Below are 23,479 nucleotides of genomic sequence, written 5' to 3' on the forward strand. Positions count from 1 at the left end.
GAAAAAACAAGGAAATGGGACGTACCCGGTAGCAGTGACTTTTTTCTATAAAGTCTGCTGTTTGTGGCGTAAACATTGCTACAAGAACAGAGGAGTGCAGTAAAAACCTATCACGATACACCCGTCTATCAATAGAGGTAAGCTTCTATTGCGCATCATTCTTCACTGGCGCCCATATTTTCATATCTCACGTGTTGATTTTAACCATTCCATTTTTTATGAGCTTGTCGGGCAGTTCATTGTCACGTCATTGGTTGCTTTTTCAGTTTTCATTACTGCCTTTTAAAAATGTTTTCGGGTCCCAGACAAAACAGTTTCAAAACTATTCAGTGGCACAAAACTGCATAATTTTGTGTGTAGTGAAAAAGAACTATTGCCTTAGATTCTGAAAGTGTCACATACTAGCAGGTAGGTGCACAGTCACTCTGTCACAATAACAAAGAGATGCCATTAATTGTCTGCACAGAAAATGCCTCCGACTGGAAGATATCAGAGCGTAGAAGTCCCCGGTGTTCCTGCTTAACTGGTTTTCGTGTTTTCCGATGGCGTTTTCCAACATTTCACTGCGTGGTAACATAATCCAGATGTTTCTAGTGGCAGATCACATTAATGCGAATCTTTGTAGATGCCAAGATTCATTTTTTGCGATACGTGTGTCGAGTTATTAGAATTATGTTTAGATGATTTAAAGGATGAATGATATTTTTTATTTTTAAGTAACTTAAACGGGTTCTAATTGCTGACCAAAACAAGTTTAGCCTGCGCGCTGCCCTGCATGATGAGTCACAGGCACACCCTGTGCTGACAACTACAAGGTGTATTCATTGTTATTTGTGTGCGGATTATCGCTGAATGAATTCAGATAAATTAGTAATGCAGTGTTTTCTTCTTTAAAATGCAGAGCTCACACAGGACGATAGAAACAAAAGAGAACCACTCCCTAAAGCATGCACTCTTTATAACGCACTCTATTGTGTTGGTAAGGAGCAGGTTATGTTCAGAGTTGCAGTTTTAAATTCTGCTGCTAACACAGAACGCACTCAAGAATACTAATTTAATCAACACAATTATCAATTTGGTCAATTTTATTGATTGAATTGAGTATTTCATTGATCTATTTAAAATGTATTGATTTGATTTGTTAACAAATCGAAGCGTCTACAGGTTAGTAATGTTAAAATGTTTAATGTTTCAGAGTTCTAATATGCAGATGTGGCGTTAGAAATAAACAGCAGTACTGAGAGCGCACTCAGCATTAAAATAAAAAAAAAAAAAAAAAAAAACTCAATATTTTAATTTCAACATTGTGTGTAAAATGAGAAGAAATTTTCTGCACAAAGAAGTATTTCTTTATTTCCAAGTATTCGTGTCACTATCATATTCTGTTCGCTATAGATTTTTAATCATCTTCACCTGATTAAATCTCTTAATGCGCCAGCCACCCCGTTTTTATGAGCGCGCACAGAACAACCGCGGTCAAGTCAAACCAGCCGCCTCTTATCCTATCGTAAAGCGTTGGATATCTTCTTGTTCGCTAATCGAGACACCCACACAAACGCACAGAGGAAGTTAAGAGAAATAAAGCTCCAGGACCATTGTTTTCCCCAGTCATGCTGGGTTTTTTTTTTTTTCTTTTGACTTTCGCTGGTAATGTGCTTCTTAATTCACAATTCAATGGAATCTTAAATGTGACCGCACCCACACTCAGTTTCATCTCAATCAACTGCAAAATTCCTGAGAAGTTAAAAGACAGTTACTCAAATTCAACCAGGGCTGTAGCTATAGATTATTAATCTATCGATTATTCCATTGAGTAATCGGATAAGAAAATACTTTGTCTTATTAATGAGAAATAATAAATATCGTAAAGAAAAAGAAAATAAGTGTCTATCAAAATGAACTGCTCACTGTTTTCTATTAGAAATTGCATTTTTCTTTTCGTTTCATCCGTCATGTTTCATTTGTCAGAAAAAACAACAACAAAACAAATCATTTGTATTTACATCCCATATTAAGTTTTATTTTCTTACATGCAAAATTATTTATAGAGCGAAAGTCCTCCTGTCCTGTCGGTGGCGCTGTCACTTGGTGTTCGCTCGCTCTGTGGTATAGTATCGCTTCCTGTTCCTGCTCAAACACAGTGGTGTTTCTGAGTAGCTTATTTGCTTAGCAGTTTAATTAACAACTTTTAAATACATTCTTTTTTTTCACAGTATAATCTTCACGTGCTTCATCCGAAGCACAATTTCTGTGTACTCACTACCTAATTTATAGCCAAAGTATTCACTCACTGTCTCTGTACTGTTTCGCTAGCTTAGCTCGTAGCCGACCCGTTAGCACCATGGCTACTTCACCTGTCCCTTCTGCACTTTCTTGCTCATTGTGTCAGATGTTTAGTTACTCCTCGGCCTCCTTTAGCAGTAATGATATCTGTAACAAATGTAGCATATTTGCAGCTCTGGAGGCCAGGATTACTGATCTGGAGACTCGGCTTTGCACCCTTCTCTCACCCTTAGCTAGCCAGGCCCCTGTAGCTGGTGCAGCCGAAGATAGCGTAGGCCCCGCTAGCTGTTCCTCGGCAAATCCCAAGCAGCTGCGGAAAGAAGGCGGCTGGGTAACGGTGAGGAGGAAGCATAGTCCTAAACAGAAGCCCCAGGTACACCACCAACCCGTTCATGTGTCTAACCGTTTTTCCCCACTCGGTGACACACCCGCTGGGGGTCAAACTCTGGTAATTGGTGATTCTGTTCTCAGACATGTGAAGCTAGAGACACCGGCAACCATAGTCAATTGTCTTCCAGGGGCCAGAGCAGGCGACATTGAAGGAAATTTAAAACTGCTGGCTAAGGGTAAACGTAAATTCAGTAAAATCATAATTCACGTCGGCAGTAATGACACCCGGTTACGCCAATCGGAGGTCACTAAAATCAATATTGAATCGGTGTGTAACTTTGCCAAAACAATGTCGGACTCTGTAGTTTTCTCTGGTCCCCTCCCAAATCAGACCAGGAGTGACATGTTTAGCCGCATGTTCTCCTTAAATTGCTGGCTGTCTGAGTGGTGTCCCAGAAATGATGTGGGCTTCATAGATAATTGGCAAACCTTCTGGAGGAAACCTGGTCTTGTTAGGAGAGATGGCATCCATCCCACTTTGGATGGAGCAGCTCTCATTTCTAGAAATATCGACAAATTTATTAAACCCCTCAAAACATGACTATCCAGAGTTGGGACCAGGAAGCAGAGTTGCAGTCTTACACGCCTCTCTGCAGCTTCTCTCCTCCTGCTACCCCCCCAAAAACCCATCTCCATAGAGACTGTGTCTGCTTCCAAAAAGACAAAAAACAAACTAAAAACCAGCAACAAACAACTTAAACATTTACAAAGAAAGAACAATACAGTATCCACATCTGAACCAAAGAGTAAAACAGTGAAATGTGGATTATTAAATATTAGGTCTCTCTCCTCCAAGTCTCTGTTAGTACATGACTTAATAATTGATCAACAAATTGATTTACTCTGCCTTACAGAAACCTGGTTGCAGCAGGATGATTATGTTAGTTTAAATGAATCAACACCCCCGAGTCATTCTAACTACCAGAAATCTCGAAGCACAGGTCGAGGGGGCGGTGTGGCAGCAATTTTTCACACCAGTCTATTAATTAATGAAAGACCAAGACAGACTTTTAATTCATTTGAAAGCCTGATGCTTAACATTGTCCACCCCAGCTGTGAAACTCAGAAACCAGTCTTACTTGTTATCATCTATCGTCCACCTGGGCCTTACACAGAGTTTCTGTCTGATTTCTCAGACTTTATATCTAATTTAGTTCTGAGCTCAGATAAAATAATTATTGTGGGTGATTTTAACATCCATGTTGATGCTAAAAATGACAGCCTCAACATGGCATTTAATCTGTTGTTAGACTCAATTGGTTTCTCTCAAAATGTAAAAGAACCCACCCACCACTTTAATCACACTCTAGATCTTGTTTTAACATATGGCATAGAAACTGAACATTTAACAGTGTTTCCTGAAAACCCTCTCCTGTCTGATCATTTCTTGATAACATTTACAATAATTGATTACGCAGCAGTGGAGAGTGGACTTTATCAAAGTAGATGTCTTTCTGAAAGCGCTGTAACTAAGTTTAAGAATATAATCCAGCCACTGTTATCATCGTCAATGCCCTGTACCAACACAGAGCAGAGCAGCTATCTGAACGCTACCCCAACAGAGGTCGATTATCTTGTTAATGATTTCACCTCCTCACTACGTACGACTCTGGATACTGTAGCTCCGGTGAAAACTAAGGTCTCTAATCAGAAGTACCTGACCCCGTGGTATAATTCTCAAACACGTACCCTAAAGCAGATGACTCGTAATCTGGAGAGGAAATGGCGTGTCACAAATTTAGAGGATCATCATTTAGCCTGGAGAAATAGTTTGTTGCTTTATAAGAAAGCCCTCCGCAAAGCCAGAACAGCTTACTACTCATCACTGATTGAAGAAAATAAGAACAACCCCAGGTTTCTCTTCAGCACTGTAGCCAGGCTGACAAAAAGTCAGAGCTCTTTTGAGCCAACCATCCCTTTAACGTTAACTAGTGATGACTTCATGAACTTCTTCACAAATAAAATTTTTATCATTAGAGAAAAAATTACCAATAATCATCCCACAGATGTAATATTATCTACAGCTACTCTTAGTTCCATTGATGTTAAGTTAGACTCTTTTTCTCCAATCGATCTTTCTGAGTTAACTTCAATAATTACTTCCTCCAAACCATCAACGTGTCTTTTAGACCCCATTCCTACAAAACTGCTCAAAGAAGTCCTGCCATTGATTAATTCTTCGATCTTATATATGATCAACCTATCACTAATAATCGGCTATGTACCACAGGCCTTCAAGGTGGCTGCAGTTAAACCTTTACTCAAAAAGCCATCTCTAGACCCAGCAGTCTTAGCTAATTATAGGCCAATCTCCAACCTTCCTTTCATATCAAAAATCCTTGAAAGAGTAGTTGTCAAACAGCTAACAGATCATCTGCAGAGGAATGGTTTATTTGAAGAGTTTCAGTCAGGTTTCAGAGTTCATCACAGCACAGAAACAGCTTTAGTGAAGGTTACAAATGATCTTCTTATGGCCTCTGACAGTGGACTCATCTCTGTGCTTGTCCTTCTTGACCTTAGTGCAGCATTCGATACTGTTGACCATAATATCCTGTTAGAGCGATTAGAACATGCTGTAGGTATTACAGGTATTGCACTGCAGTGGTTTGTATCATATCTATCTAATAGACTCCAATTTGTGTATGTAAATGGAGAGTCCTCTTCACACACTGAGGTTAATTATGGAGTTCCACAGGGTTCAGTGCTAGGACCAATTCTGTTTACATTATACATGCTTCCCCTAGGCAGCATCATTAGAAGACATAGCATACATTTTCACTGCTATGCAGATGACACCCAGCTCTATCTGTCCATAAAGCCAGATAACACACACCAATTAGTTAAACTGCAGGAATGTCTTAAAGACATAAAGACTTGGATGGCCACTAACTTTCTGCTTCTTAACTCAGATAAAACTGAGGTCATTGTACTCGGCGCTGAAAAGCTTAGAAATATGGTATCTAACCAGATTCTTACTCTGGATGGCATTACCTTGGCCTCCAGTAACACTGTGAGGAACCTTGGAGTCATTTTTGACCAGGATATGTCCTTCAACGCACATATTAAACAAATATGTAAGACTGCGTTCTTCCATTTGCGCAACATCTCTAAAATTAGAAATATCCTGTCTCAGAGTGACGCTGAAAAACTAGTTCATGCATTTATTACTTCCAGGCTGGACTACTGCAATTCATTATTATCAGGATGTCCAAAAAACTCACTGAAAAGCCTTCAGTTAATCCAAAATGCTGCAGCAAGAGTACTGACAGGGACTAGAAAGAGAGAGCATATTTCTCCTGTTTTGGCTTCCCTTCATTGGCTTCCTGTTAAATCCAGAATTGAATTCAAAATCCTGCTTCTCACATACAAGGTCTTAAATAATCAGGCCCCATCTTATCTTAATGACCTTGTAGTACCATATCACCCTATTAGAGCACTTCGCTCCCACTCTGCAGGCCTACTTGTTGTTCCTAGAGTATTTAAAAGTAGAATGGGAGGGAGAGCCTTCAGTTTTCAGGCCCCTCTTCTGTGGAACCAGCTTCCAGTTTGGATTCGGGAGACAGACACTATCTCTACTTTTAAGATTAGGCTTAAAACTTTCCTTTTTGCTAAAGCATATAGTTAGGGCTGGACCAGGTGACCCTGAATCCTCCCTTAGTTATGCTGCAATAGATGTAGGCTGCCGGGGGATTCCCATGATGCATTGAGATTTTCCTTTCCAGTCACCTTTCTCACTCACTATGTGTTAATAGACCTCTCTGTATTGAATCATATCTGTTATTAATCTCTGTCTCTCTTCCACAGCATGTCTTTTATCCTGTCTTCCTTCTCTCACCCCAACCGGTCGCAGCAGATGGCCGCCCCTCCCTGAGCCTGGTTCTGCCGGAGGTTTCTTCCTGTTAAAAGGGAGTTTTTCCTTCCCACTGTTGTCAAAGTGCTTGCTCATAGGGGGTCATATGATTGTTGGGTTTTTCTCTGTATCTATGAAGCGCCGTGAGGCGACTTTTGTTGTGATTTGGCGCTATATAAATAAAATTGAATTGAATTGTATTTACATCCCATATTAAGTTTTATTTTCTTAAATGCAAAATTATTTATAGAGCGAAAGTCTCTTTCTCCCCCAACTAATGGCTCCGCTTCTTTGCTCATTCGGTGTGTAAACAGCTGATGTTTAGGATGCATAGAGGAGGTATTTCCTGCATGTCCTACCAGGAGGACGTTTTAGGGCAAACCCCACAGATGCTGGACAGATTGCATTTCTGGGTTGGATGGTTGTGTGTGTATACTTTAGTTCTTTTATGTGGCATCAAAATAACAAAGGGTAGATTTTGTCATAAATACAACATAATTAATATGTACTTGATATTGTTGAAAACTCACATTGTGTTCAGAGGATAGTAAATAAGCTTTTGAGTAAACTACATTGAATAAAAGTGCAAGCAACAGAAAAAGAAACATTTTGTTTTACAATTAATTAACATGTTTTATAACTTTGCAAAATGAATGATATTTTGTACATTATGCGTAACATCAGATTTCTGTATGCTTGCATGACAACCTTAGGGTAGTAATATAGATGGTTTCACAATGATTTATATGTATATGATGTGATTCCATAAGCAAAGTCTGTGTGGCTACAATTAACCATTAAATCTGAGATATTCATGCTGTTTTTAAACTCGGTGAGGTTGATCACAGGAAGAAGATAACGAGAGTGAAAGTAATGGTTGGTTCCAACTTGGATTTTTGAGAGGAGGTCCTGCTGTCATTGTTTATCATTGTGATCAGAGGAAAACTAGGTGAAAATTTTAACCCTCAACCAATAAGTATTAAAAACAGTTATAATACTGGAAGTCAGATCATCAAAATTTGTCATGGTCATAACCACAATATTATCTGATGAGATTAATTTGGAAATATTCCTTTATATATATATATATATATATATATATATATATATATATATATATATATATATATATATATATATATATATATATATATATATATATATATATATATATATATATATATTAATATAGCTAAAGACTGTCATAGAGCACCTATGAATGTTATTTCAACTCTAAGTCCTCAGATGTTTTTGTTTCACAGGTACAATGATGAACCGCTGTGGTCTGCTAACTCTCCAGAAGGAACCAGGTACTGACAGAAAGTAAAGGGGCTTCTGTTTTCTCTGCAGCCTCTTTTCATTCATCTAAAAGTCAAATGTAAAGACTTTTTTTTATTTGTAGTGGCTCATAATAATAAATGATTATTTCCCCATGACTGAGACAATACTCAACAAACCCATTTCAATAGCTGGATGGTCATTTGCTCTTTAGGTTATCAACATGAAAATTGCATTGAGGTTCATGGCCATTTTCACCTTCTGCTGACCAAAGTATACATAAGAAAATCTTGTGCTTCTCCCACACCCACTGGTGAAAAGTTCTGGATGGCATCAAGCTTACTCTGTGAAGTTGATCATATGCATCTTGGACAGTAGTGTACTGCTGCATATGGCTACGATTAATGCAGAGTATAACCTTGTGATACAAAAGCACAGAAGAAAAATGATGGATACAAGAAACAAACAAAATAAAATAAATGAATAATAATATATATAAACAAACAAACTTTGCAACACTGTTGGACAGTCATGTTTAAGTACCAGCTTGGTTTAATGGTTAACTTTTGTGTGGCTGAAATGTAACACAAGTAACAACCATTTTTAAAACTGTGCATGGTTTATGTATTTATGATTGTTCTGTTTCTTTTAGTTCCTCTGAAGAGCATTGAGGTGGAGCTGGAGGTGAGGGACCATGTGGCTACAGTGGTCTCCACTCTGAACTACGAGAATAAGGAGGACAAACCATTAGAGGCTGTTTTTGTATTCCCTCTGCCTGGAGATGCTGCTGTCTGTCATTTCAGTGCTAAGATCGGACAGACACAGATTGTAGCTGAGGTGAAGGAGAAACAGAAGGTGAGCTGGAGAGAAAATATAACCTGATTATAAGTAAGATTCAAAATAACAATAAACACAGTGAATGTCACTGACATGTCTCACCTGTCCTTCAGGCTCATGAGGAGTATGATGATGCTCTGAGCTCTGGTCAGCAGGCTTTCCTATTGGAGGAGAGTGATCAGAGTCCAGATATATTCTCTCTGAGTGTGGGCAGTCTGCCTCCAGGAGAGAGCGCCTCCATCAGGTTGGAGTACGTGACTGAGCTGGCTGTGCAGGCTGATGATGGTCTGAGGTTCTGTCTGCCTGCTGTGCTCAACCCTCGATACCAGCCTCAGGGTAGGAAAATCATCCAACACTTATTAATTTAGTTAAATATTTATCACAAAACAATCATGCTTGTAACAAACATGAGTCCCAGTAAAAATGTACCACAGTGATTTGCAACTATCTCTAATGTCAAGTACAGGTAGTGAAGGTGCAGGAGTCCAGGTAACTTCTGTTCCAGCCTCTCTGGTGCCCTACAGTCTGTCTTTCTCTGCCCGAGTGTCCTCTCCTCGTCCAATCTCTAAAGTAGAGTCCACCTGTTCCCTGGACCCTCTGCAGTACCTCAACACTGATCAAACCCAGGCCACGGTAGGTAGAGTGCTGCTGTTTCTGCTGTGTGTGGTTGTTACTTATTACTGAGAACTAAATATGGATGTGTTTGTGGTGTGCAGGTCAAGCTGGCTGCAGGACACAAGTTTGACAGAGATGTTGAACTGCTGATTTATTACAAAGACGCCCACCAGCCCACTGCTGTGGTGGAGGCAGGACAGGCCTCTGCTGAGCCGGGTGAGTGAAAATGAGTGAAGTAGTTGGTCTGCAAATACAGATTTTATTATCTATACTCTTTAAGTTTTTGAACAAACAATGAAAAGCAAATTTAGGTAATTTTTAAAATTTGTTTATTTTTCAGGCTCTTTGATGGGTGATCCAGTGGTGATGGTGAGTCTGTACCCTGAGTTCCCCCAGTCTGTGATGTCTTCAATGGCTTCATGTGGAGAGTTTGTGTTCTTAATGGATCGATCTGGAAGTATGGGCTGTCCTATCACAAACAGCAAGCAGCAGGAAACTCGCATCAGCAGTGCCAGGGTATCTGTATTAAGTTATTACAGTCAGAAAATCTTTCATAGTGTTCCTCTCACACAGTGGGCTCACCATATTTTCCATCCCTCACCATCCTGTTCTCTTAAGGATACTCTGCTGCTCCTGTTGAAGAGCTTACCAATGGGCTGCTATTTCAACATCTACAGTTTTGGGTCCGGATATGAACACATCTTCCCGTGAGTCTCTCCCTCATATCGGTCAGCCCAAGAAAGGCCCTTCTGTCTTTAATATCTGAATGGATGTTTTGGTTATGTGTTTTTGTGATGGCAGTAAGAGTGTGGAGTACAGCCAGCAGACCATGGAGGAGGCTCTGAAGAAAGTTGAGCAGATGGAGGCTAATCTTGGAGGAACGGAGATCCTGCAGCCCCTCAAACATATTTACAGCCAGCCCTGCATTCCCAATCAGCCAAGACAGGTAACACACACAGTCTGACACTTTCCTGGTTATGGCTCATGTTGGGGATGATCTGGTGGTTCGATCACTGGCTGCACACCAGTGTGTTCTTGAGCCCCAATGCACATGATGCAGACTGAGTATGTGTGCGAGTAAATACTTGATAGAAAGTGCTTGGATATAGAAAAAGATCCTGGAGCCCTTCAAATGTACTTACAACCAGCCCTGCATTCCCAGTCAGCTTAGACAGGTAACACAGACACTGGCTTACATTAATTTACTGGAGACTTTAGAAACATTAGCTAGAGAAAAGTGCTTTGACATAGAACAAAGTGCTTGTATTCACCCATTTTTGTGAATATGTGAAAGAGACATGTTGTATGAAGAGTTAAGTTCTCAAGCAGAGTAGAAAAAGCACTTTAAAAAAAAAAAAGCACTCTTCTCCATGCCTGATTCATGCCCTGGGGGATGGGGCTATGGCTCCCCACATGCTCTAGCAGATCGTTACATGGAGAAACCTTTTGAACACAAGCGCGCCCATTCACACAGGTGTGCAAATGGGTGTTCACTGTTCACAGACACAAGCTACACCTTTCTTGGCTGCTACCTCAAAGCACATTGTGCGCTGTCGGTCCTGCGTGTTGCACAACAACATTCAATATTTAGTATTTACTGTTATTTACACTTAGCTAGACTAAAGCAATGGTGTTTTGTTTATTATGTCTCTCTCTCTCTCTCTCTCTCTCTCTCTCTCTCCCTCCTTCTTTTTTTTTTTTTTTTTTTTTGCCTGTTGCTTGTTTTATCTTTTTTTTTCTTTTTCTCTCAACAGGTAATCCAGGAATTTTTTATTTTTTTTAATTTTTTTTAAGTGCCCTTTCTCACTGTCCCTCTTCCCCTCTGTTTTTCTTTTCCTTCCTCTCTTTCTTTTTCCCTTTCCTATCTCCCAGCCATGTCTGTCCCGTCTGTAACAACTGAAAATAAAATAAATAATTAACAACAAAGGTCAATCAAATGGACCAATATGGCAAAGCCGTGATGATCCACTTGGATAAATCCGTTGGGCATCTTTGTTGGCCTTCAGACAACAATTCTGATGGCTAAAGAATCAAATGGGACAGGCAAAAAAAAAAAAAACCTCTAATAAGATTCAGTCCAATTACCATATCTGAAACCTAACTCAGCTCTCAGAACAAGCTGTGTGTTTGTGGGTCTTTTGTTTATTATGTCCTTTTGTGCCAACTCTCCTCTCTAGCTGTTTATCTTTACTGATGGAGAGGTGGGGAACACCAAAGAAGTGATAGATCTGGTGAAGACTAATTCAGGTTCTCACAGGTGAAACCACAAAAACACAACTATATCTACACAATTTCCAGAATGTCCAACATGTGCACTGTGTACTCAGAGAAAACTGTTGTATTGCAGGTGTTTCTCTTTTGGGATTGGGGAAGGGGCCAGCTCTGCTCTCATCAATGGGATGGCCAAAGAAGGAGGAGGTCACGCTCAGTTCATCACAGGGACTGACAGGATGCAACCAAAAGTAAGACATTTAACACAATTATGAAGGAGGATAATAACACTATATGAAGGACTAACTAAACATACTTCACCAACTTGTAAAATATATTACATCATCTTATTTTGCTGGTTTGACTAATGGTAATAAACTTAATCCAATATTTTTGTTTGACACCATCAGCAGATTCCTTAATCTCCCTCAATCTGCTTCCCCTGCCATGTATTCCAGTGACTGCATCAAGTTTGTGTGTCTTCAACTGACTCAAATCTCTTGATCAGTTCTCTTCTCAGAGTTTAAACTAATTTTCTCAACATATCTCCTTGACATTATTTCACACACTTTTGTCCCATAAGTCCCATTATTGCACACGTTTTCCTGCCCAGTGGACATTGTCTGTCCTAAATTCATTAGCAGGTTCTACGTGTCATCTGTCCTTGGCTTTTCTCTATTATAAATCATTCCATTCATCTTACCCAGCGTCTTTCCTCTGGGGAAGACATCCCTCCTTAGATTCCACTGTTTTAGGTCATTATGGGCCAATTTCCAAAGTCTTTGAGAAAGTTGTTGCTTCTCAATCTGGTATTGACAAAACCACAGCACTGAAACAACTTTATTAAAAAAATAAATAAATTAAAAAATTGCTAATGGTATTCTTATGCACTCGGATAAGGGAAAATATTTCATTTTAGTCGTGCTTGACTTATCTGCAGACTTTGATACCACTGATCATGCTACTCTTATCACCAGAATACAAAACTAGATGGCATCACTGGTACTGCTTGCAAATGGTTTTCTGCATATTTAATCAATGAATTCATATTAATCAATGTAGAGTGGTGTGAAAATGTGTTTTCCCCCTTCCTGATTTTATATTTTTTGTCTATTTGTCACACTTAAATATGTCAGCTCATCAAACAAATTTAAATATCAGACAAAGATAACACAAGTAAACACAAAATGAAGTTTCTAAATTAACCAGTTTTATATTAAAGGGGAAAAAGTCCAAACCTACATCGCCCTGTGTGATAAAAATGATTGTGATAACTGGTTGAGCCACCCTTAGCAGCAACAACATTAAACCCAGTGAAGAGGTGGCAATATTAATTTTATCAGAACAAAAAGGGAAGCATTCCTGATATTTTGTTTAAGGAGTTTACACTTTACATGCATGAATGAGGATTTATCTATGAATGAGTTTCTGTGAACTTTTGTGTTTCTATGTTTTTAACTAGATTTTTGCATCTTTGCGCTCTTTTAATGTTCCTGTACTCATATTAGCTTTTAATTTGTATTTTTTATATTAAGTTATTTGCATTTTTCTGTACAATATTGATTATGTATCATGTTAAGAAATGTTGGGATTTCCCGCCCCTTCCCTTTTAATTTGTAGTGGTTTAGTCCAGAATCTATTTTGGCTGTAGCTTAACCAATGAACCAATACCACCTCGTTAATGTCAATTGGTCAGCTGGTTTATTTGTTGAGTTGTAATTGGTCCACTTGGAAATTCTTTTCTATCTTTTTCTGTTTCCTCATTTTTTCTTTATACATTAACTGTTGGACATTTTGCAACAACCCTGATGAAGGCCACAAGACAAAACACGTTGTTCACTTAATAAAGTTGTTCCCTAGAATCTTAAGCGTCGCTGGAGTCTCGGTGTCATCAGATCTTTGTCTTCTCCATGCACTTTGGAAGTTGGTGAAGTTGTGCCAGAAATATTCGTTGCTATCACTGTTCACCAGTGTCCCGTGTTATTGCCATTTGTGGATAATGGCTTTTACTGTGGTTCGCTGGAGTCCCACAACTTTACAAATGGCTTTCAACACTGACAGATCTAATTACTTTGTTTCTCATATGTCCCTGAATTTCCTTGGATCACAGCTTGATATCTGGCTTCTGAATATCTTTTGGCCTACTCCACTTTGTCATGCAGCTCCTATTTAAGTGATTTTGTCATTAAGAACAGGTGTGGAAACAGAAACTGAACTCAGCTTTCCAAAGATGTGATACACAGCAGATCATTTCTGGGCCGTATAGGTTTTTTTTTTCCTATCTGACTTTGAGGTGATCATACTTTTGAGGTTGTGGTGCCCAAACCCTGGAATAGTCTTCAGCTTATCAGGAATTTTTGTAATTGTTTTAAACGACTGATGAAAGCACATTTTTATTGGTTAACTTTCCCTTAATCTTTTCCTCTCTATTTTGGGCCATAGTTTGTATGTTGGAATAAATGTTTGACTGTAAGGTTGATTATGTGTATGTTCAAACATGCATAATAATATTTAATATGTGGTTGTTAATCAAAAACTGAAGTGCTATACATATAGAATAAAAGTAATGATGTCAAGTTAAACACTGAAGCAGCAAATTTGGAGAGTTTTTCTTTATTTTTCAGGTGATGCAGTCACTGCGATTTGCTCTGCAGCCGGCTGTGGTCGACGTCTCAGTCACATGGGATTTACCAAAGGAAGTGTCTGTCACTGTCCTCTCTCCACCAATCACAGCACTTTTCCAGGGTCAGAGGTCACTGATTTATGCCCAGCTCAGTGGACAGGTAGGAGCAGCAGCCTCTCATGTTGTTGTTTAGGTATTTGATGACAGTAATTAACGTGACTTCTAACCCTGTGATTCTGTGTCAGAGCTCAGAGGCAGCAGAGGGCTGTGTGACGGTGAAGTACAGCCTGGCAGGTCATCCCTCTGAGAACCAGCTGCACTTCAGTCTCAATCCTGCAAAGGACACTGGGTAAAACAGTTTAACACAAACAGCACACTTCTGTTTTGAAATGCGAGTGTTGAATTTAAAACAATATTTTCAGAAACATAACTCTACTTACCTCTGCTTACTAGAAAACAGTTAATAATACACAGACCTAATGGTTTTTGTCTAGTTTTAAACATGTTTCACTTTTTCTAATCTTACTTTCTTGGATTAGGGGTATCATAATATCTAATAGTATATGATTACTGATCACAAACATTTAGACATGACAGAGGAATCTCAGTCCGCAGTTTCTGGGAAATCGAGACATTTTTTGACCTTAAGTGAAAAAAGTACTGTGCAACAATCTGCCATTTTTACTGTAAAATACATGAAGAGCAAACAGCTTGACCCACACAGGTACCTCTCCAACAACAACTAATTTGTGCCCTCAGTGCCTCTTTTTGTAAAGCACGACAGTCATAGTGTTTGTTTAGAGAAGAAAACATAGTCTGTCTGACCTTTAGAGGCAAATCTGTCAGAAGCAAAAAGGAATCTATGCAAGATACTGTTGGGACTCCTTTAGCCTGATAACTGGGGTTAAGTAGAGAAAGACGCAGTACATCTGTCTGGACTATTGGTCACTATCCTCTGTCAATGCGAGTGATATAAACAGAAAATATAGCACAAAGGTAAGTGGTAAGTTTATTCCATAATAGATCTTGAAAATATAGCCACTGGCAATACTGCTTCATTATCTTTAAAAAGCATTTTTGGACTTAAATAGCAAAATAACACCTACATTTTACAGTAAGTTCAACACACTGTTATCTATGTTTATCAGATTCTCTTTAAAAATCTTAAAATTTCTTTTTGCTTTCTTAACATTGTCTCCATGAAGCCCAGTGACACAAATCAATAGATCAAACTACAGTCATGTCTTTAAGACATCAAGACCTTGGTGAACTCTAATTTCCTGCTTCTAAATTCAGACTAAACTGATGTTATGAGATGAGATAGCCTTTATTTGTCAGTTGCAGGTCTTTTGCCCACAACCGAGATGACAGACCTTGCCGACCGTACATACAATACACAAACATCACATTGGGGAGACAGGTCAGGCTAGGTAGCGAGGAAAAAAAAACAAACATCGAAATGTGTAACACAGAAGGTTTTTTTTCCTCGCTACCTAGCCTGACCTGTCTCCCCAATGTGATGTTTGTGTATTGTATGTACCTTTATTTGTCAGTTGTCTGCAACTGACAAATAAAGGCTATCTCATCATCATCTCATCAATCTTTGACTGTGCTTCCAGCTGACCCGATGTCCACATCATGGGGGAGGTAAGCGTTGGAGGTGGCGTTGGATAGGGAGGGTGATGCGTCAGTGAGTGCTTATCAGTATCAGTATATGTATGTGTGTGCGTGTCCATAGTTCAGTTGAGACAGTGTCCTTCGCCCCGCCAGGCTAAGTAAACGGTCTTCCAGCCAACCCAGGTGGCCTTGTAGGGAATGGGAAGGAACAGACTCAACACAGTCGTTATCAGGGAGTTTTGTTCGGCTCCAGCCTTGAGCCCACAGCTGGCGCCAAAGGGGTAGCCGGATTATGATGGTGATTTTTCTTTTGCAAACAACTCATGAGAATTTCAAGCTGTTTTTAACACTCCGACACTGGTCTCTCAATCTCCCGTTAATAGCTGCGAGTTTCTCCATGATGTTATTAGCCGTCGATTCCGTGGTCTTGTCTCTCTTTTGCTCACATAGCAGGTTCTGAGACCTCACGACCGCAGCCAACTGATCCGAGATGTAATCCAGCTTCTGCCCAGAGATGTTGTTCTGAGTTGATTCTTTCCTGATGTAATCCAACATACATACGCTCAGAGGTGTTATTCTGAGCATTCACTGCAGTCGTAAGCGCCTCCAAGCTCTTAACCATGCTGCCTTCAGTGAGCCCTTTCTGAGAAGCCGCACCTGTCGTTCCAATCCCAGCGTGCAGCCTTGTAGGGGTTTGAACAGCCGGTTCCGCTCTCTTAATTCTCCGATAAGCCAGGGCCAAGCCAGCTCCGATCAGCAAGAACCTTGTTATCATGATTCTGAATAGGTAGATATCTTCAGCGTCCTCGATCGACAGTCCGGCCAGGCACACGATCCTCTGCCACCCGTCCATCATGTATCCGGCAGGGAAAGTCCCTCCAGGGCACTCGGGCTCTCCTGAGCCCAGACTTCTCGTTAAAGGGTGTCAATAGCATTCAGAGACCAGTTGATCAAATCCATAATTCTCTTTTAGGTTTTAGACAGACTGTGAGAGAGTGTTCCAGGGAAAGTAATACAAAAAAGACTTGAGACTAGACAAGGACATAAGAACTAGCAGGGAAGATAAGGGAGAGGAGAAAAAGTGCGTCCGCCTCCTCCGAGAGCCAAAGAAAGAAATAGCTTGTCTTTGACCCTAAAAATCTTCACAACATTGTGTCTGACCAGATATTTAATAGCTTTACTTTGAGCTACAGCAAGGCTGTGAAGAATCCTGGAGCCAGTTTTGATCTGATATATCTTTTAATTGACATGTCAACCAAATATTTTGCACTATTTTCATTTATTTGTGCAATATGTCTAAAATGAGAAACATCCTGTCTCAAAGTGATGCTGAGAAATTTGTTAATGAAAAAATTAGAGCATTTATTGCTTTAGGTTGGACTATTGTAATTCATTATTATTCATCACTGCAAAAGCTCCACAAAAAAACCTTCAGTTAATCGAAAACACTGCAGTGAGAGTACTAAAAGTACTAACTCTCACTCTCTCTCACACTTTCTCTGTCTGCCTCCTTCTCACCCCCAAACAGTCTCAACAGACGATTGACTCTCCATGACCCTGGTTCTGCCAAAGGTTTATTCTTGTTTAAAGAAAACTTTTCCTTCCTCCTGTTGCCAAGTGCTTGCTCATGGGGAGCATCTGGTCATTATTTTTTCTCTAATATTTTTAAGCTTATATCCAAATTGAATTAAATTAACTGGCTAATTGCAAATTATAATAATTTATACTGCCTGTCAAAGTGACCTTGGGGATTTTTGTTAAGCTGCAGCCTTTCTTTACTATAACTCCTGTTAAAACTATTTTAATTATGTCTATATCCAAAACAAATACCACAACACTGAAGTCTAGGAAATGGGTCCAGTTTTTGTTTTAACTGAAGCAAAGCTCAGGGATCTCTTAAGCTGATTTATTCTTTTTATATTTCTCAAAGTACGAAAAAAAAATGTTTCCAAAGTAACTTCAAATTTCACACAGCCAGTAAAACCAAGCCCAGCTCAGTGAATACATGGGTAACTCCATAAAATCAACACGGGACTTCTGCCTATCCGTCTACAATTTTCATAAAAATGTTATGGTGTGGGCACATATAATGAGTGCTGTGAAAATTTCACTTCAAAATTGAAATACTACTCAAGATATGTTTCTTTGAAAAATGCTCTGTCAACCCTGTTTTTTTTTTTTTTGGTTTTTTTTTGGGTTTTTTTCTCTCCTTTTTTTTTTTTTTTTTTATGTGACATGCTTAACCTCAAAATGAATCAGGATCCATTAATCTTGGATTCACACATTAAAAATGTTTGAGTATGCTCTTTAATTTTACTTTCAAATTGGATTGAGCAAATACGACCGGTTGTACTACTAAAACAAAAATATCACTAATTGTCCTGCCCAGATAGAATATATGCATATTTTTCATTTGTGAGACCTGAGGGACGCCACTTCAAATAATCAAAGCTTTTTTCAGTGTTTTCCACTTGACTATCTTGAGACTCCGATATTTATGTTGTATTTTGAAGAGACAACCTACTGATTGTTTTTGCGCCATGACTTATCATCTTTGCTCAACATAACATAAAATTGAAAAGAAATAGCATTTGCTTCTATTTTGTTATTAAGAATATCATGTTAAAAATTATTATTCATGCTTTATTTTGCAATATTGCCAGCACTCAAGACCTTTACTATTCATGTTTTGAATAGTAAAGGTCTTGAGTGCTGGCTTTTTCTTTTCTTTTCTTTTCTTTTCTTCTTTTTTTTATGCATCTTTCTCAAATTACTGATCCTGATTTATTTCAATGGTATGAAAGTCTATTGAAAATTTCAGGAATTTCTCTTTGATCATTTTTGATTCATGCTCAAATATTATCTCAGATTTAAATGTGTGGGAAACAAGTGGACTTTAACCCCATCAGTCATTGCTCCTGAAAACATGCATACAATAGTATTGTTAATAATCAACTACCAATGTAATCAATGTTTGACTCACTTCCAGCTTATCGTAGCTTTCCTTGACTATAGCATCTTCTGTGCTGCAGCCTGAGCTTTTCTAAATTTCTTATGATCAAATTAAGGTGACCGTGTGGAGTATTTTGCCACAGCTACTTATCTGACTCAAAGGTACAGACTCCTTTCCCTCAACAAAGCAGCAAAGTTAGAGTGACACAGAGACTAAGATACACAGATATGTCTGTGAAGGTTCTCAGTCATCCAGGTCATCGTAGTCGAAGGAGCTTGCAAAGAAAAGCGTCTGGACTTCTTTAAGTTGCTTGAAGACGTTTCACCTCTCATCCGAGAAGCTTCTTCAGTTCTAAGGTCAAATGGTGGGGAGTCCCAGATTTAAACCTAGTGGGAGTATCCCCCCACAGAGGGACAAAAGGACCCCCTGATGATCCTCTAGTCGTCTGAGCCAAGGTGTGAAACTGGGTGTGGGTCCCAATCAGCCAGAGTTTCGGGTGAGCTCATTGTGAAACCTGGCCCCACCTTATCATGCGAATTCCTGAGGTCAGATGGCCCAGGGTGTGAGTGGGCGTTAAGGCATCTGGGGAGGGAACTCAAAACTGGATTATAGATGGCAGACAGTTGGTGTTGCAAACCACTGCCTCTGTTCAAAGATGGTTGCTCACAGTGGACATAGATGGCTTCTTTCACTCCTCTTTCAAACCATCTGTCCTCTCTGTCCAAAATGTGAACATTGGCATCCTCAAAAGAGTGTCCTTTATCCTTTAGATGCAGATGGACTGCTGAGTCTTGTCCTGTGGAGGTGGCTCTTCTATGTTGTGCCATGCGCTTGTGAAGCGGCTGTTTGGTCTCTCCAATGTAGAGGTCTGGGCATTCCTCGCTGCACTGTACAGCATACACCACATTGTTAAGTATGTGTTTTGGAGTTTTGTCTCATAGAGATTTGTCTATGTTGCACATGGCACAACATCTGGGACTCCCCACCATTTGACCTTAGAACTGAAAAAGCTTCTCGGATGAGAGGTGAAACGTCTTCAAGCAACTTAAAGAAGTCCAGACGCTTTTCTTTGCAAGCTCCTTTGAATACACAGATATGGGTATACAGATTTGGTAAATTTTGTTCATTCTTCCAAAAGGACATTTGTTAGGTCACACATCGATCACGTTGAGTTCAGGACTCAGTGCAGGTCAGTTCTCACCAGTCTCGCTCATCCATGTCTTTATGGACCTCGCTTTGTGCACTGTTGCACAGTCATTCTAGAACAGCGAGGGGTTATCCCCAAATTGTTCCTGCAAAGTTGGGAGCATGAAACTGCAATTTTAGGAGAAATTATACTTTTGTTAGCTTTGGCTGGTTTTGTCACATCACAGTACTGTTTGTTTGAAAGGTAAACGTGAGTACAAAGTTGTTCTGAAGTGAAGACTGAGAGATTTGTTTGACTATCCCGACTGGGCGTGGTTTAAATTTTCTTTTGTGGTGATATACTATTTTATCCAGTACCAAGCTGTCTATTAGCAAATGCACTTGCACATTATCTTCGGCAGGAGAGGTCCTTTTATAAAGGAGATAAAATTACAAAAAGAGATATATTAATTACCAAAAACATAGATAAGTCTAGGTAAAATCAGCTACTAGTAGAGGATGAGATAAAGAAGGAACATTCAAGGAACTATGTCAATTGTGGTGATGCCGAAAAAGATAAAAATGTTGTGTAGTTTTCTGATTAATCTTATTCTGAATTAGTTTAACACTCAGTTTAACACTTTTTGTTCTAGGTTACATGTATTTGATTTAAATAAAGAACTTTCTCATTTTGGGAAGGCAGTGGATCAAAATTGTTAGCCTGTTTGTGTGTAAATCTTTTTGTTGTTTTAAAGTGATGAAAAGGAAATGGATGGAAAGGAAATTATTGTGGTTCTGTGCCTTCTTGTCTGCAGGCTAACAGTCCACAGGTTGGGTGCTCGGACTCTGATTCGCTCCCTGGAGATGGATGAGAGAGAGAACAGAGGACAGCAAGATGGAGGAGTGAAGGAGAAGGTGGTGAAGCTCAGTGTCCAATCAGGAGTGAGCAGTTCTTTCACTGCCTTCATTGCTGTCAACAAAGACGACAGCAAAATGATTCAAGGACCTCTTGTGCGCAGAAATATTCCAACACCCCGTAAGTTTATTTCAAAAGAAAAAATAAAACTCTGTCAGGCACAGACTGAAGATGAAGATAGACTTGAATTAAGGGGTACAATGATATATTGAAAAGCAGACCATAAGAGTCACAGACAGTACAAATATAAAGAAAAGTTGGTTAAGGCAAAAAGTAAGATTCAGTAGCAAAAAAATGATGCAAGGAATCAAGATTCCAAGATGGATGTTAACACCACGGACCCACACAGCGTTCAAACACAGTTAAATTGTCTTTTACACACACACACACACACACACACACACACACACACACACACACACACACACACACACACACACACACACTATTTTCTCCTCTGCAACTTGACCACCAATCCTCCTGTTTGGCACCTTATGTTTTGCAAAAGCTTGCAGCTGACCCTCTCTCTGCTGGTCCCCAGCATAACTAAAAATGTGAGAGTGTTCGTGAGCCTAATTCCCTCCACCTGGACCTCAGCCTCCCTGGGACTGGCCCTGGAGTCTGCTGCACCACTCTTCCACTGCAGAGGAGCCATAGACCACACCCCTGCCACACAATCCCAATGTCTGACTGAGGCCCAGGCCGCATCTGGTTCCCCCTGTGTAAACGGGAGAGGAAATTGTCCATGACCATCTGTGGCCTATGGACCACCTTGAACTTAAAGGGCTGTAAAGTCAGGTACCACCGAGTGATCCAGGCGCACTGTAGCGGGGCGTGGTCTGAGCAGAGTGCGAACGAGTGCCCCAGGAGGTAATAACGAAGGGAATTGACCGCCCACCGGATTACCAGACAATCGTTCTCCACCATGCTGTATTTTGCTTCCGGCTGATGTAAAGAACAAGGCGGTTAACCCCTCTTACCTGCTGGGACAAAGCGTACTCCAGCCTTCTGTTTGAGGCATTCGTCTGCAGGATGAAAGGGAGGGAAAAGTTTGTGGAGGAGTAGCTCCCCACAGAGAGCCTTTTTCACCTGCACAAACGCTGCTTGGCATTGCTCCACCCACTGGATCAGATCTGCGGCACCCTTTCAGGTGAGATCTGTCAAAGGACTGAAACTAGGCATGAACTGGTTATGGTACCCCACGAGGCCCAGGAACTGCCTCACCTCCTTTTAGGTCTTGGGGCCCGGGAAGGATACAGTGGCAGTTGTCTTCTCCATCTGTACGCGCCTGCCCACTCCCCAAGTGCTAACCCAGATGCTGTACTTCCCTCCATCTAAATGCACATTTCTCAGGGTTTGCCCTGAGCCCTGCCTGCTGCAGAGTCTCCAGAACCGCAACCACCTGCTGCACATGTGCACCCAGGTGTTACTGTGAATGATAACATCATCTAGGTGAGGCCGCCCCACCCAGTCCATGGGGGACTGGAAAGTGGTTGGGGCTTTGGGCAAGCCGAACAAAAGTGTGAAGAATTGGTACAAACCATACACAGTGGAGAAGGCTTTTTCCCCCCTTTAAACTCTGCAGACAAGAGAATGTGCCAGTAGCCCTTGGTTAAATCTAGCATCGTGCAGAATTTTGGCAGTGCCTAACTCGTCCAGAATCTCGTCGACCCAGGCCATGGGGTAGGCCTCAAACCGTGACATTTCGTATATTATGTGCCGTGCGACTTTTCTATTAACCCCATTTTCAGCATCTCTGTGGCTTTTAAGCACCAACAACTGGGTGTGTTCCTCCTCTGTGCGAGTGTCACGGCTCTCTCGTTCAATGATACAAAGTACGGGTAGGGCCACACGGCTTTAGGGCACACCAAGTGACCATCAATTACTATCTTGGTCAAAGGCTGAGCGTAGGGTGTCATCACGAGACTGCTCCAGTGGAAAATCTTCTGTGGGGCGAGTCATCCACTCAGGCGGGGCCTCATGAAAAGGACCCACCACTTCTTCTCCCCAGGAGTCAGCGTTGGACAACCCCGCGTCACCACTTAGCACCACGCAGACACTACAACCTACTACTGATCATGATCACATCCTGACATACTGGCCCAAAAGTTTATTAAATCTCAGCCAATTCATCCCCAAAGTCAGGGATGCGACAGGTGCCAACTAACTGCAGCCTTTATTCTATGTGTGTTTCCCTTAACTTAAATACGCAGCGGCACTATGGGATATTTGTGGATGTCCCCATGCACACATCTAACCTCCACCCGCTCCGCCTCCAACAATGTGCAAGGGGAAACCAGGGCTTGGTGGAGCAGAGTCTGCGTGCGGCCCACGTCCACCAAAGCCTGGCGTATACCCCGGAAGGCTCAGAGCTGCTGTCTGGCCCTGTCGTCACAGTAGTGACTGCCACCGCTGTGGCCCAGAAGATTTCCAAGAACATCTGGGGGGGAGTCATCACGGATCCACACAACGTTCGATCACACATGATGCCTCCTAATCAGCAACTTGACCACTGAGCTTCCTGTTCAGCACTTTGTTTCCCAGCGCATCTTGCAGCAGTTTTTAAAATTTTGTTTAGTATGTAAATCAATGCCAATGTATGCTCAAGCAGCCATGGGTAATTAAAAGCATGCAATCTGGCTCTTAAAAGATAATAAACAAGTGCTATAAATGCTGCAGCGACCAATAAGACTAAGCTTTACTCGCAGACACATTTGGGAGGTGAGAGTAATAAGTTCTGAAATGCCACAGTATTGTATTGCATCGCATCGCATCACATCA

The 23,479-nt window shown here is 40.6% G+C and overlaps 1 protein-coding gene across 1 annotated transcript in view; it reads left to right on the plus strand.

Moving 5' to 3' along the window:
• Positions 1-23,479, plus strand: part of LOC102783050 (von Willebrand factor A domain-containing protein 5A-like) — a 29,575-nt gene continuing 6,096 nt past the window's right edge. Inside the window, exons 1-14 of the mRNA XM_087850936.1 lie at positions 1-137; positions 7,786-7,833; positions 8,454-8,656; positions 8,752-8,974; positions 9,105-9,271; positions 9,355-9,469; positions 9,594-9,769; positions 9,872-9,960; positions 10,055-10,199; positions 11,431-11,510; positions 11,601-11,715; positions 14,089-14,247; positions 14,333-14,436; positions 20,598-20,818. Of these exons, the coding sequence (XP_087707062.1) occupies positions 7,791-7,833; positions 8,454-8,656; positions 8,752-8,974; positions 9,105-9,271; positions 9,355-9,469; positions 9,594-9,769; positions 9,872-9,960; positions 10,055-10,199; positions 11,431-11,510; positions 11,601-11,715; positions 14,089-14,247; positions 14,333-14,436; positions 20,598-20,818 (1,840 nt within the window). The 5' untranslated portion in view covers positions 1-137; positions 7,786-7,790. The remainder of the gene's footprint in view (positions 138-7,785; positions 7,834-8,453; positions 8,657-8,751; positions 8,975-9,104; positions 9,272-9,354; positions 9,470-9,593; positions 9,770-9,871; positions 9,961-10,054; positions 10,200-11,430; positions 11,511-11,600; positions 11,716-14,088; positions 14,248-14,332; positions 14,437-20,597; positions 20,819-23,479) is intronic.

The sequence above is a fragment of the Neolamprologus brichardi genome, chromosome 14 (genome assembly GCF_056152115.1).
Source record: "Neolamprologus brichardi isolate AB-2024 chromosome 14, ASM5615211v1, whole genome shotgun sequence".
Classification (NCBI taxonomy): domain Eukaryota; kingdom Metazoa; phylum Chordata; class Actinopteri; order Cichliformes; family Cichlidae; genus Neolamprologus; species Neolamprologus brichardi.